The sequence below is a fragment of the Fimicolochytrium jonesii genome (genome assembly GCF_025526975.1).
Source record: "Fimicolochytrium jonesii strain JEL569 chromosome Unknown EV422scaffold_2, whole genome shotgun sequence".
Lineage (NCBI taxonomy): Eukaryota > Fungi > Chytridiomycota > Chytridiomycetes > Spizellomycetales > Powellomycetaceae > Fimicolochytrium > Fimicolochytrium jonesii.
The window spans coordinates 766,662-780,266 of NW_026515669.1; the positions used below are offsets into that span (position 1 = coordinate 766,662).

Consider the following 13,605-nt stretch of genomic DNA (forward strand, 5'->3'; position numbering starts at 1 on the left):
GCTTTATCCATAGCTGATTGAAGAACCGTGAGCAAGCATCAGATTACTTCAGGGAGTTGCAAGATCTGCCTGCATGCCAGCCGACCTAGCGATCTGCGGACGACCTTTTGACCGTCCTGAGCCTCGTGCACTCTGGGCGGACATTCTTTCGCGGTACCCTTCACAGGAACTCGATCCAGTGAGTACCGGCGGGTTTGACAGCGCGTAACCCGGAACTGTCAAAATCGCAGACATTGGACTGGAAAACCCCGACAAGAGGCAAAAAGCATTGACGATTTTGAGAGGTCGGACCCACTCTACATGGGGAATCTAGAGTAAAACTGCCATGGTATCCTATCAGCAGGTGGCATCACTGGCCCTCAAGCTTAGCACTCGGCCGGGAGAGGGATGTCTCGAACCCATTTACCGTCACTACATGTAGCTTGGGACTCGAGTGAGTTCGCCAACGTGTTCAGATACGGATGCGCTAAGGCTTGAGATGCTGTCATGCGTTCGGCCGGATCGTAGCGTAGCAGCTTTTCCACTAGATCCACCAACAACAAGTTCCCAGAGTACGCGGAGAACTGGCAAAGGGGCCCAAGTTGCGTGCGCTTTGTCCTATTGCCAAAAGGACATTGATGATGATGAGCGAACACGGACACGCCTGATTTGGAGTGACATTAGAACAAATGTCCGCCAAACCTTGAGAGTTCCACGACCTCTTGCATTCCTGTAGCCAAGCTGAAGTCATGTTTGTTCAAGTATTTACGAAGATCGGCGCCTCCAAGTATGTCGACAATGCGGCGAAGCTGTTCAACGTTACCCTCCCCACAGAAGAATACATTCACCTCAAACAACTGCATGTCACGCTTTCAGAACGATGTCCCTATGGTTGTTGCAGTGAAAGAAAACAGGAGCTCACCACCGCAGCCATGATGCATCCAAAGCTCCACATGTCGAAGGAACAGTCGTACTGGCGATTACCCAGCAGCACTTCAGGCGGTCGATAGACACCCGTTCCAATCTGAAGCTTGTAGCTGCCCTCAGGTACGTAAGACTCTGCCAGACCCCAGTCAATCAAATGTAGTTCCCGTGTCTTGGTGTTTATCAGGATGTTCTCTGCGAGCGCCGCAGTCAAAGAGGATAAGATTTACTAGGCTCTTCGTAACTGGTCTACATCACGCCTTACCGGGCTTAACATCGCGATGAATAATGTCTTTGGAGTGAGCAAACTCTAATGCCTTGCAGAGTTGATAGCTGTAGAAGCAACGATCTTCGGGAGTGAGCTTGCCCTCCATTGCTGCCCAATTTGTGATTGACACATTGTCGAACACCATGATGGGTAGGGACGACTATGCGGCAACAAGCGTTAGAAGAACACTCATACGCCAGTCCCGAAGGTCCAACGCACCATGCCGTCGATGAATGCACCATGAAACTCTAGGGAGTACAGAATCAGAGTTGCCACACAGGCGAAGCGGCCCTCAAAAGCCGGAGGTACTTACGTATGATGTTGGGCCCTCCCCGGAGCTTGTTCAGCATAAAGATTTCCCTCTTCACTTTCCCCGAGCAACCAGCTCGGATCGCTTTTAACGCGTAAGACTTCCGACCACTTCGGTGGAGTGCGGCGTAGACGATACTGCTGGCGCCATACCCGAGAATAGACGTTCTTCTGTACGCGGATCCATCACTATTCAAGGCAGGAGATCAGAGACGACAATATGGGGAGCACTGCAGAGTAGAGATGAGAGCGCCTACCACCAATTGACGATGCTCGATTGCCAATCAATCGACGGGGTTTCGAGGTCCGCTTTCTTCCTGGGACCCCATCCCTCTTGAGGCTCCCAGGTTGACGAAGTCAAAGTGGGATTGCTGAACGCCCTCCGAACGGGCTTGACGATATCTTCAGGGGAAATCTCTGCAGCTTGGAAAGTCCATGTGCTTTTCGCTTTGGTGGCGAGTGGAGATCCTTGCTTCTCCTTTGCGCGAGACATCTTGGGGGATGAGTCAGCACTTTTTGGGCAACCCCCAAACCGGGATATCAAATGCAAAAACATTCTGTTCAGGCGGGCAGAAATCCAATAGTTGTATGGTTAATTTGATGCCCTAGGGGTGGATCTCAGACACTGCGCTGGCTGAGGACTCTCGCCCTCCCTCCGGACGCATGTTGCGATAGATATACGTTGCAAGATGCATCCCGATACTTCATCTCGTGGCTCTGCGCAAGAGCTTCGTGCCAAAGGCTATCCTCTCGTCAACGATTGGAGGATTCTCCTTTGCTGCTAGGGCTGGTGTTCCAAGGTAGCATTGTTGACAAAGTCTACCGGAGCCAATGGCTTCCCCCAAAGATGATTTGAAGACAATCATAGGAAGAATAAGCAGCTGTATTGAAAAAATGATGAATACGGTGAGTGGGACCGCTTGGATCGATTACCTTATTGTGATGCGGACCCGGCCGGCACAGGAAAAGAAGGCCGAGCCGCCCTTGCGGAGAGTAACAAAGACAGCAGGCCCTTTCGCTTGCTTTCGGTTGCAGGGTTGATTCACTGAAAAGGGTAGGGAATGGGCGGCATTTCATGCCATTGACGGCAAAAATCGAATGCTGTTATTACCTAATGGCCTTTATCGCTGTCGAATTATTTTCGAATACGTGCACGACTCGGATGCTTAGTGTGAACCCGAAGAGAAGCATTCATGAGCCCAAAGAAGCATGCACATGTCCCGCAAAACAGATTAGCTTGACTGTATTGGTAACAAGAGCCGCTATTCATGAGCGTGCTTTGCGGATCTGGTTTTACTGCAACGGACCCGTAGGCGAAGAAACAGAAGATATTCATCTGCCTCGACATTTGCAATCATGACGTCGGGACAGAACCATGAGTCGCTGGTGCAAAACCTTCAATGCCATTTCAAATAGTACCACATGTGGGTTGCATTCAATCGGCAGATCCCACACGAAGCGCCTGGACTTGCGGCGTGCGGCCATTGACATCTTTCTCTGCTGCGGATCTAAGCAGTGTCCAACGGCAGATGCGATAATGATGGTAGTCGTCTGGTTCCGGGCTCATCTTTGCCGTGGCTGCTCGCATTTTCCCGTCTGTTCTCTGTGAAATTCAACGTATATCCCTTGGCGAAGTGAGTCGGCCGGGTACAATCAGAAACGCAAAGCGGAGTCAATACCTGGCCCTCTGGGATGCTGTATCCGTCTCCGCTTACATAGGACATCCTACAGGTTCCCTTCGACCCTCAGACTCTTTGATCGCGTCATTTGCACGGTATCATCGTTTCTGTAGCGAAGGCCGACGAATTGCGGATGGTGCATTGGTCGCAGGGGTTGCCGTTCGAGAGCTGAGGTGTTAGCACGAGACTGCGCTGAGTCTGAGAGTCTTTTCAGAAATGTGCGCAATTGTCCGGCTGGCTCATATATAGAATGTGGTTTTCAGGCGCATCTTCTTCAGCGGGCACCGGAATGTGACAGGGTCGTTCAGGTGTATGTGGCTCGCCGATCGGGAACTGCAGATCCAGACATTCCGGAGGCAAGTGGATCCCGATCGTCGATCGCAGTTTGGGTGGCCGGGCTACATGTTGTGCAAGATTCATCTCCCAGGACCCTTCGTGTTTGATGATACTGTATTAAGCTCAAGGTCAGGGCATTCATCCCACTCGCGGCAGATATGTCTCCAGCCACTGAAGACACTTTCAACACTCCGCCAGTGCGGGGAACTCCGACGTGCGTGCCAACCTCCGACGGTTCCGCCATGGGTATCAAGGGAAAAAAGTCACGGGCCTGACATATGCAAATCATTCTTGAAAGTTCTGAACCACTTTGGCCAGCATGCGAGGCGGAACCGAAAAGAGATTGCAATATTTCCTCGTATCTACATCAATTTACATTTTGACCAAGCATCGCAAGGGTACAGCAACGCCGTATTTCAGTCTATATAACCGCTATTTGTCTCTATCCCACAGCGAATCCGGCAGATCCGCTTCACCTCCACCACGTCCGCTACTTACGAAGGATGTTACGATGGGGGGTTTCGCGATTATCTGCGCTGATATCCCGACGCCGCCAAACATGTCTTCCAATGCGTCGTGTGCGCTCCGCTCATCGAAAGCCTCGGCCGGCGATGCACGAGCTTTCCTGTTCTGTTCACGACGCGGTGATGAGCGTGCTGGCGGGTTCACTGCCAGAAACTCTCCGCCCGCCGTGCGCGATTGACCTTGTGACGACGACGACGAGGTCGATCCCCTACCAGGTCTTTGTTTTCCGTGGCCTTGCTGCTGTTTCTGCTGTGTCCCGTAAGCGGGAGACTTAAGCGACTGGGATGCCTCGCTGGCATCATCATACTCGCCAAACAGATCGTCGTCATCGTCATAGGTCTCGGAGTAGTCCGTTGCCCGCGACTGAGGTCTAGGGGGCAACATAGGCGCGTCTTCCATGTACGAGGCAAAATAACTTCCAGTGGGGAACGTGCTCTCGGCGCGTTTATCGGGCACCGTCCATTCCGTTGCCTCATGAATAGCATGGGAGTTGATGGGATCTACGTCCATCTTCGTCGCATGAGCGTCTATGTTAGCGGGCAGAGGAGAATGCCGGAATAGCCCTTCGTCGGTAATGAGTGGGGATAGGATGAGATGGTCCGTCGTCGATGGTGACGAGGGGTCTATCCCATCGAGTGCTTTGAGGTAGTGGGTGGCATCGCGAACTTTGCGGAAGAAGCGATGCGGGCCTACAATGTCGTAGATCCCTGAGCGAAGGAAAGCATTCTTGCAGGATTCGCGGAGCTTGACGAAACAGACTTCCATGTTTCGATAGCTATAGTCTTCGACGATCTCCAGAAGTGTGAGAGTTGCGCTGCACGGAAACGATTAAGTTAGTCTGCCAGTTTCGATGGGGTCGTCATATCTTAAACGCGGAATTGGACGCGGAAACCCCTTACCTGGCATCTATTGCTGTTACTGCTCCAAAATCAAACACCACCGCTCTCACATGGCTGTACATCGGTGCCTCCTTGGACGCAGCTCCCAACCCCTCCTCTATGCTGCTAGGCTCTTGACTGGAAGCTCTAGATCGCCTCCTGCCCGCTAGAGCCCGTCTCGGCTCCTCTCCAGGATGGACACCTAAATCGCCGTACAGCTCTATCCGTTTTAATCGGTCTTTCAATTGTCCAGAGTTTCCGAAGAACAATCCTTCCTCGACCCTAATGATCAGAACGTCGTCGATGCGTTGGACTTTGTCCGAATCGCCGATGTTGCGGTATTTTATCTTTGTTCGGCCTGTGTGCGGATCGACCACTAGTATCCGACCCATGATAGCCAGGCGTGTCTGAGGATATGATGCAGACCTTAGTCTTCACCCGCAGACTCAAGTTCAGGGTTTCTGATCATACCTTTGTGGTGTGCTTGACAACCAGGAGTAAGGACACACCGACAGACAGAAGCGTTCCAGACTCGATGGACAGTAAGATCGTAGTGACAAAGGTCATCAACAACAATCCGAGGTCTTTCCACGCCCTCATCCGAATGATGAAATGCACGTCTTCCAGCTCCACAAGCTTGAGCGCTGCGACTACGATAATCGAGGAGCAGACAGCTTTCGGAAGATGCTCGAAGTAAGGCAGGAGCCATATAATAGTGCACAGGACGGCAGAGCCTGTCACGAAGCCGGCCATCTGTGTTTTCGCACCAGCAGTGTCATTGACTGCCGATCTCCCCAGTGAGCCAAAGGCTGGGAACGCTCCAAAGACACCGCCTATGATGTTTGAAACTCCAAAGGCGACGAGCTCCCGATTCGGTGAGACGGAGTAGTTGCGTTTGTTTGCGTAGGTTTTGGCTGCTACAATAGATTCCACAAACCCAATGACGGAGATCAGGATGGCGGAGAGCAGAACGGATTTTATCTTGTTTAAGCTCATAGGAGGAAACTTAGGGTAGTCGTACTTTGACGAATTCGACTGTGCGACGTTGAGGATCGCAACTCCAGAACAGTCCCACGAGAAGATTTTGGAGAGCGCTGTCGTGACGACCACGAGGACCAGGATCTCCGGGACGACTTGAAGCCAGCGCACTTTTCGATACTTGGCTTTGATGAGCTTCATTCCCAACAGGAATGTGATGCTGCAGCCGGACAGTACTGCCGTCAACATGTGTGTATGGCTAAGTTTTGAAAGTGTGTCCAGCAGTTTGTGTATAGGGGACTCGTTTTCTCCTGGCTTTTCTGAAGGCGGGCTCGGATCTACAGACCCGCACTGATTCTTTGGTGGTACGATTCCCAAGAGGGTCTCCGACATGTCGATCATGACGACAACGGCGACGGCGAGAACAAAACCGCGGAGGAGCGCACGGGAGAGCACCGAATCGAGAAACCCAAGCCTGAAGCATCCAAGCAGGAACGTGAATATCCCGACCATCAGCCCTAGCAAAGCAGCGATCCCGATTGCTTCTGCTTGTTGCGACGCTAGGACGTCTTCGTAACTTTGAATTCCATCACGCGGCGACCCCTTCGATGACGCGTAGTCTCTGATGGTTGCTCCAACCAGCATCGAGATCAAAGCTTCCGGACCCATTCCCAGTTGTCTCGAAGTCCCAAATAGCGCATATATGAACACCGGGATGCATGCTGTATAAAGTCCGTGCACTGGCGGAATCTTCACTAATGCTTGTGCGTACGACAGCCCCTGCGGGACCTATGTTGTAGGATGCTATTAGTTGGTTTGCCTGCCCCCGGCAAATTGCGAGCGTCGTCACGTACCAACAAGAAAGCAACAGTAATGCCCGCGATCACGTCCCCTTGCAAATACTGTAAATGATACTTTGGCAGCCATCCAAACACTGGTACGTAGTAGCGTAATCGAATCCGAAAGCGATGATATCTCGAATAGCTATCTAGAAAAACAAATCAATCAACGCCGGAAGGCTTTCGAAGCACGCTTTCCGCTGGGGCGTCGTCCCCAATCCGGAACTTACCTGAAAGCCGTCGTCCTGAAGCAAGGTTCGTTGTCGGAGTGTGCTGTGCGGCGTGATCAAACTCGCGGTCGTCCTCCGACAGCTCATATCCATCACTTCTCCAAGACACCTCGGACGCGAGCAGCGGTGAGGTCTCGAGTCTTCCCGAAGAAGGCCCTGGGATACCACGCAGCGGGGGGACATTAAGGGACCCGGCATCTGTGTGAATGGACATTGTTCTCGCTGCCTCTTCCACTCCAGGTGCTCCACTTCAACAAACTACCCTACAGTAGCTACGATAGCAGATATCTACCCTGCAATGGGTACTGCTCCAAAAGTCCCTCCCAACACCTCCACTGGCGGAGTTCACACAAAGCGTAACCGTGGTGGAGGAAGACGGTATGCGGGTTGACGCAAACAAGGTCTCTTCGTCCAAAACAGCTTATGATTGCACTATATTGTATCAGTCTGTATGCTTGAGCATCAGAAGCGATGGTTGATACCTTTCGGTCCTTTGCTACATATACTATGTACAACGTGCTAAAAAACAACACGCTCCGCTCGGGGCTCGGGCGTTACTAATCCTAATCCTAACCCGATTGCTAACGACGCTACCTCCACTTAACACTATAATAAGCGACATAAACTTGGTGACTTTTTGGGTAACTAACCTACCATAACAACACGCTCCGCTCGGGACGGCCTCCGGAGTGGGTGTTATTGATCCAAATCCTAACCCTAACCCTACACTGGGGCACTTAACAATTAGAGTATGTGTGCTTAAAGGTAGGGTCGCTAGCAACTACTGTACTGTACCTACTACGTACTGGAAATGGGAATGTTCGGCAATCATGTCAGACAACTGTTCGAAATGCTGGGCACGGTAAGTCGCTGTTAGGAATGGGCCCACCGGCGTTTTGCACAGCCACCCGGATCCCTATGCGATAAAGCGTGTCTGATAACGCACCTTGGTGAGTCATCGCCATGTTTCGGGCGAGAGAGCTGAGTCTTGCAGGAGGCAATCTCCTCGGGGGCCTCATCAATTGCCATCGACTCATCACCATCATCGCTCACCCATCAAGTTCTGGGTGGCACAGCCAATTGCATGTGCTGCCTCCATCTCATCACCTTCGCCCGCACTGCCCCTTGCAATTATCGTACCCCTTGGGAAAAACCTATAAGAGCAGACCAGCAGTTAGGGGCACCCCGTCAGATCTGAAAAACAACTCTGTTACCCATTGCTAGATCCCATAGACAGCACTTTATCTATCTCTCCCCCACCGCATACCGCATTCACCGCCACCATGAATCCCGCAAGACACGTCGTCAAGATGGCTGCGCTCCGCGCGACTGTGCCTAGATCATTTGCAAAGTCTGCGCCCATCGCTGGACAGACAAAAACTCTTGTCACTGCCTCCTGCTCTCAATCCGGAAAACAGCTGCGTGCCACCGCCGTCGCTCCTTCTATTTCTGCGGTAAGTAGTAGCGAATTGGGTCTGCGTGTTGGTATTAATGTGCAACCGGCTCGGTCTCACACTTTTTCCCATCCTAGAACACCACACAGCGGCGCGGCGTGAAGACTCTCGACTTTGGCGGAACAAAGGAAAAGGTCTACGAGCGTGCGGACTACCCCAAGGACAAGCTACACAAGATCTTCAAAAATGATACTTTCGCCGTCCTCGGTTACGGGACCCAAGGCTACGCTCAATCCTTGAACCTTCGCGACAACGGTTTGAAAGTCATTGTCGGAGTCCGCAAAGGTGGTCACTCGTGGGAACAAGCCAAGAAAGACGGCTGGAAGGAAGGAGAAACTCTCTTCTCTATCGAGGACGCGGCGAAGAAGGGTACCATCCTCATGTACCTTTTGTCTGACGCTGGCCAAAAGGAAGGATGGCCCGTGATCAAGCCTTACGTTACCAAGGGCAAGACTTTGTACTTCTCCCACGGCTTCAGCGTCATTTTCCACGACCAAACCGGCGTTGTTCCACCAAAAGACGTCGATGTCATCCTTGCAGCTCCCAAGGGATCCGGTGCCACCGTTCGCTCCTTGTTCTTGGAGGGACGAGGTATCAACTCCTCTGTCGCCATTTACCAGGACGTGTCTGGCCAAGCTCGCGAGCGTGCGTTCGCCATGGGAGTTGCCATTGGCTCGGGATACCTCTACGAGACCACTTTCGAGAAGGAAGTGCACTCTGATCTCGTCGGAGAGCGTGGTATCCTTATGGGTGCCATCCAAGGGGCGTTTGCCGCCCAATACGATGTCCTTCGCTCAAAAGGTCACAGCCCATCGGAAGCCTACAACGAGACGGTTGAGGAAGCCACACAATCCTTGTACCCTTTGATCGCCAAGAATGTAAGCAGAATCGTTGTGCCGTACTCAAAATTACATCCTTTGCTCACCGCTAACCTATCATCCTCATGGTCTAACAGGGAATGGACTGGATGTACGCCAACTGCAGTACTACCGCACGTCGAGGAGCCCTCGACTGGGCACCCAAGTTCTACGACGCGACGAAGCCTGTCTTTGAGGAGTTGTACGCCCGTGTGGAGGATGGCTCCGAAACCCGTCGTTCCTTGGAGGAAAACAGCCGACCTGACTACAGGGAGCGTTTGGAGGAGGAGTTGCGACAAATCAGGGAGAGCGAGATGTGGAGGGCAGGGAAGACCGTGCGAGGCTTGAGGCCTGAGAATGTCGGTAAATAGAGCGATTCGTAGGGTGAACTTGGAAAGTTCCTATATTTCCTTTTGCACATATTCGCATTCGCTGTACATATATTGATTTCCGGAATACGATATCTGCGACTGAATCTGACGTTCGTTCGACTTTGAGTAATTTCCACCTGCCCGTGTGGTCGCCCGCGGGAGATTAACTGCAAATGATGGCTCACCAGCAAGGTACGCACTTAGCATGCATGCGGTATATTTAGCTTTCCCGTTTCCCCTCCATTTGCCTCTTTCGGCCGATACGTTAGTAAGTTGCTTGTGAAATCGTTCAACCCCTGAACGCAGCCGTTTCGGGAGTACGGATACAATTTGAGTTTGTATAAGCGTACAGTTCGTACAGTATAGGTACTGTATATATTGCCGTGGGATGTCCACTCGTCATGTCGCTCCCACTCGGTTGATTGAAGAGTTCGCTTACGTACTAAGCCACCTGAATCCGAATCCTGTCAAATTTCAGCGAGGTCGCGCTGTCGGAGAACCCTTTTCCCATTTCCGACAGCCGAGAAAACGGGGCTTGCGGCCGCAACTGCGAGAAAGGTCGCTTCATCCATATAGCATAGGGTGTTGGTCGCCCAGACGGTGGAACTGCAAGGATGTCCATCGCCGCCGTCGCCCATCGGTAAGTCCTTTTCTATCAAGCTTTCGATACATCCTAGAATGAAACTCGTGCTAAAGATCCTTTATCACTCGTGTCCAGCCATGTCTTCGGCTTCAAAGGCGACGTCAACAACGCCATCGCCTACCTCGATGAGCAAACAGTCATATACCCAGCCGGACACAACTCCGTGCTGTACAACACAGAAAGCAAGCTGCAGCGGTTCATCCCCGTGACGGAAAAATGTGAGGCCATCACTGCTATGGCTATCTCTGCCAACAAGCGGTACATTGCTATCGCGGAGCGAGGGGAGAAGGCTTCTTGTGCGCTGTATGATTTGCATACGCTGAGAAGAAGGAAGACGCTTCAGAGTACGGATACGGAGAGCAAGGTATGTATCACTGGTAAATTGCCACTCACATCCGTTCTAATCCGATGAACATTTGTCACAGGATTTTGTATGCGTAGCATTCTCCGCGGATGCCAAATACATCCTGACCCAAACAGGCCCACCAGACTGGACACTCTACTACTGGTCCTGGGAAAAAGTCAAAGTGATGGCCTCGGTCAGGACTACATCCCAACAAGCCGACCGCGCGGCTACTCGGGGCGAGATAGCGGGCTCGGTGGCAACTCTGGCCGGAGGGAGTGGGAAGGAAGGAGGATTGGGGAGCGCCATCAATCAAGTCAGCTTCAACCCGTCGGATAACACGCAGCTGTGCGTTATTGGGAATGGGATCTTCAAGCTTTATAGATACTCGGAAGGGCTGTTGAAGCAGTTTTCGTTTCAGAAAGTGGAGCCGAAGGTTTGTATCACCCCCTATGCGAGATCTCGGGATGTAAAGTCTGATAACGCTTTCCCAAATCAGAACTACTTGTCCCACTGCTGGACCACCGAAGACCGGATCATCGTCGGCACCGAAGATGGCAAAATCATGATCTTCGAGCCGAACGGCGAACTAAAGACCGAGTTCAACCACGAACACGGTCCATCGGGTGCCCTCCGCTCCGTTAACACATTGCTTTCATATTCCAAGGGGTTCATCTGCGGTGGATCTCAGGGAAGCATCACTATCTACGACAGGAATGAGGAGGCGGGTACTGCACTTCCGCCGGCGCCGGGGCAGAGCGTGGCTGGGAAGGACATGTTCAGAAAGGTGAAGGAGCTGAAGCTGCATTCGGAGAATGCGAAAGTGGCCAATATGGCTCTGAGTCCGAGTGAGGACAACATGGTTGCTACGACAGAGAATAATCAGCTTTTTGCGTTGATGTTGGCGGGCACAGAAGTGAAGGTAGGGCAGTTGGCGTTACGACCCCTTTCAACCTGGTGATGGCTGTAACTGATGGCATGACATGCAAAGGGCGAAGAATCGAAATTCGAGATGTTCTCGCAGCCCTTCCACCACGGCCAAATAACAGGATGTGACACCTGTATCCGTAAACCACTGGTCGTGACTTGCTCCACCGATAGATCGGTTCGCGTATGGAACTACTTGGACTCGTCGTCGGAGCTCGTGAAATATTTCCCAGAGGAAGCTTTTTCAGTGGCCATTCATCCGAGTGGGCTTTATATCCTCGTTGGATTCAGTGATAAGCTGAGGCTGATGAACCTGCTTATCGACGATATCAGGACGTTCCGGGAGTTTACGATTCGCGGTTGTCGAGAGGTAGGGCAGATTCTTTTCCAGTAAACAGCCGCACTATCCTTTCATCTTTCCAATCATCACAACGTTCCACAGTGCCGGTTTTCCAACGGAGGACAATACTTCGCAGCCGTTCACGGGAATACGATCCAGATCTACTCCACTTGGAACTTCGAGAACCTCGGCAACCTGAAAGGCCACAACGGCAAGGTCAAATCACTCTTCTGGACCCAAGATGACGGTCGGATCGTGTCTGCTGGCATGGACGGTGCGATCTACGATTGGGCGCTGAGGGACCTGACGGGTAGCGGTGGTGGCGGCATCAAGCGTGAAGGCGAGAGCATTCTGAAGAGTTGCAACTACACATGTGCGATTGCCACTGCGGATGGGAGGAATATCTATGCTGTCGGAAGTGATAAGACTCTGAAGGTTAGACGAGCGAATGAGTGAGAAACGGCATACAATGCTGTGTCAGTCCTCATAGTAATTTCCATCTACAGGAAATCACGGATTCGCAAATTGTTCGAGAACAAGAGTCCGATGTCGTACTCACACAAGTGATCCTGTCGCAATCCGGCCGGATGATGTTTGTCGGTGAGTGCAGACCTCGCAAATTTCTACGATTTTTGGTGCCTTGTCTTGATGTGTTCGCATCCGCAGGCACGGCGAACGGAACGATCCGTTCAATAAAGTATCCACTTGGAAACGATAACGAGTTCCAGGAGCATCAAGCGCACTCGGCACCCGTAACGAAGCTTCGAGTCAGTTTCGATGATCAGTTTCTCTTTTCAACTTCAGAAGATGGCGCTCTTTATGTTTTCAAGATCTCTGATAAAGAAGGGAGAGGGTTGAAGCGGGACCGTGAAATTGTCTACGCCGATGAGGTACGCATTCGATCCTCCGTTCAGTGTGTGCTGAGATGATTACTAAGGCCGTTTGAATTCACAACAGATCTTGGTTACAAAAACAGATCTCGAGGAGAAAAACTCCACAATGGCAGAGCTCAAAACTCGTGTAGAAGAGCTCAAGATGGAGAACGAGTACCAGCTTCGTCTCAAAGACATGAACTTCAACGAAAAGATCAAGGAGGTCACCGAAAAGTTCATGCAGGAGATCGAGGCGCTCAAGATCACTAGCACCGTCTTGCGGACTGATAAAGAGAAGGAGGAGGTCCGCCATGAGGAGGAGATGGCCGAGGAATCGGAACGCCATGCGAGGGAGCTAAGCGAGCTGGAGACGCTGCATAATGCCAAGCTGATGGCCGAGTATGAGCGATACCAGGAGCTGCAGACACGGACGACGGAGTTGCAGACCCAATGGGAGAAGCAAATGAGGGATATGCAGGCGGCGAAGGATAAAGCTTTGGCGGAGCTGACGGGGCACTTTGAGGCCAAGGTTCGGGAAAAACAGGCCGAGATCGATCAGGTACGTTTCCATGATGTTCTAGTTCCAAACGATGTACACCATCAAGTGATTCTGGAAGGATCTGACGACATAATATCTTCGACTCTCAGCTTCAACAAGAACTCCACAATCAATATCTGGAATTCACCGAAACCACCCGGGAGACCGAGCAAGACGCCGACACCGAGATCCTCGAAATCAAGCATCGGTATGAGAAAAAGCTCAAAGAGGAGCGCGAGATCGGGTTACGTCTGAAAGGCGAGAACGGCATTATGCGGAAGAAGTTCAACACCCTCAGCTCAGAGATCGATGCGC

General features: G+C 51.8%; 4 protein-coding genes across 4 annotated transcripts; 2 read left to right on the forward strand and 2 right to left on the reverse strand.

The window, feature by feature from the left end:
• Positions 1 to 365: 365 nt before the first annotated feature.
• Positions 366 to 1,973, reverse strand: EV422DRAFT_563644 (kinase-like domain-containing protein; the record flags this gene model as incomplete). Its single annotated transcript, XM_053072092.1, has 7 exons — positions 366 to 597; positions 682 to 836; positions 902 to 1,098; positions 1,169 to 1,331; positions 1,391 to 1,419; positions 1,485 to 1,669; positions 1,738 to 1,973. The coding sequence occupies 7 exons, from the start codon at positions 1,971 to 1,973 to the stop codon at positions 366 to 368; spliced, it is 1,197 nt and encodes a 398-aa protein (XP_052929285.1).
• Positions 1,974 to 3,812: 1,839 nt separating this feature from the next.
• EV422DRAFT_514331 (sulfate transporter family-domain-containing protein) lies at positions 3,813 to 7,452 on the reverse strand. Its single transcript, XM_053069231.1, has 5 exons — positions 6,946 to 7,452; positions 6,731 to 6,864; positions 5,370 to 6,665; positions 4,920 to 5,305; positions 3,813 to 4,834 (listed from the first exon to the last, which is right to left on the reverse strand). Exons 1-5 carry the CDS (start codon positions 7,157 to 7,159, stop codon positions 3,928 to 3,930), a joined length of 2,937 nt encoding a protein of 978 aa, XP_052929286.1. The 5' UTR covers positions 7,160 to 7,452; the 3' UTR covers positions 3,813 to 3,927.
• A 776-nt stretch (positions 7,453 to 8,228) lies between these two features.
• Positions 8,229 to 9,627, forward strand: EV422DRAFT_563646 (ketol-acid reductoisomerase; the record flags this gene model as incomplete). Its single annotated transcript, XM_053072093.1, has 3 exons — positions 8,229 to 8,399; positions 8,477 to 9,277; positions 9,355 to 9,627. 3 exons carry the CDS (start codon positions 8,229 to 8,231, stop codon positions 9,625 to 9,627), a joined length of 1,245 nt encoding a protein of 414 aa, XP_052929287.1.
• A 510-nt stretch (positions 9,628 to 10,137) lies between these two features.
• EV422DRAFT_142111 (WD40-repeat-containing domain protein) lies at positions 10,138 to 13,006 on the forward strand. The gene is made up of 9 exons (XM_053064817.1): positions 10,138 to 10,267; positions 10,346 to 10,634; positions 10,696 to 11,049; positions 11,113 to 11,535; positions 11,605 to 11,910; positions 11,983 to 12,315; positions 12,387 to 12,480; positions 12,547 to 12,770; positions 12,857 to 13,006. Exons 1-9 carry the CDS (start codon positions 10,242 to 10,244, stop codon positions 12,902 to 12,904), a joined length of 2,097 nt encoding a protein of 698 aa, XP_052929288.1. The 5' UTR covers positions 10,138 to 10,241; the 3' UTR covers positions 12,905 to 13,006.
• The last annotated feature ends 599 nt before the right edge of the window (positions 13,007 to 13,605 follow it).

Excerpts from the sequence above, each read along its gene's own strand:
- EV422DRAFT_142111 (XM_053064817.1), top strand. The coding sequence starts at position 10,242 with ATGTCCATCGCCGCCGTCGCCCATCG. Across the intron at positions 11,911-11,982 it reads CGATTCGCGGTTGTCGAGAG|TGCCGGTTTTCCAACGGAGG; the intron begins GTAGGGCAGATT and ends AACGTTCCACAG. Across the intron at positions 12,316-12,386 it reads GAAGTGATAAGACTCTGAAG|GAAATCACGGATTCGCAAAT; the intron begins GTTAGACGAGCG and ends TTCCATCTACAG.
- EV422DRAFT_514331 (XM_053069231.1), bottom strand. The coding sequence starts at position 7,159 with ATGTCCATTCACACAGATGCCGGGTCCCTTAATGTCCCCCCGCTGCGT. Across the intron at positions 6,666-6,730 it reads TTACTGTTGCTTTCTTGTTG|GTCCCGCAGGGGCTGTCGTA; the intron begins GTACGTGACGAC and ends CCTACAACATAG. Across the intron at positions 5,306-5,369 it reads TTGTCAAGCACACCACAAAG|ACACGCCTGGCTATCATGGG; the intron begins GTATGATCAGAA and ends TCATATCCTCAG.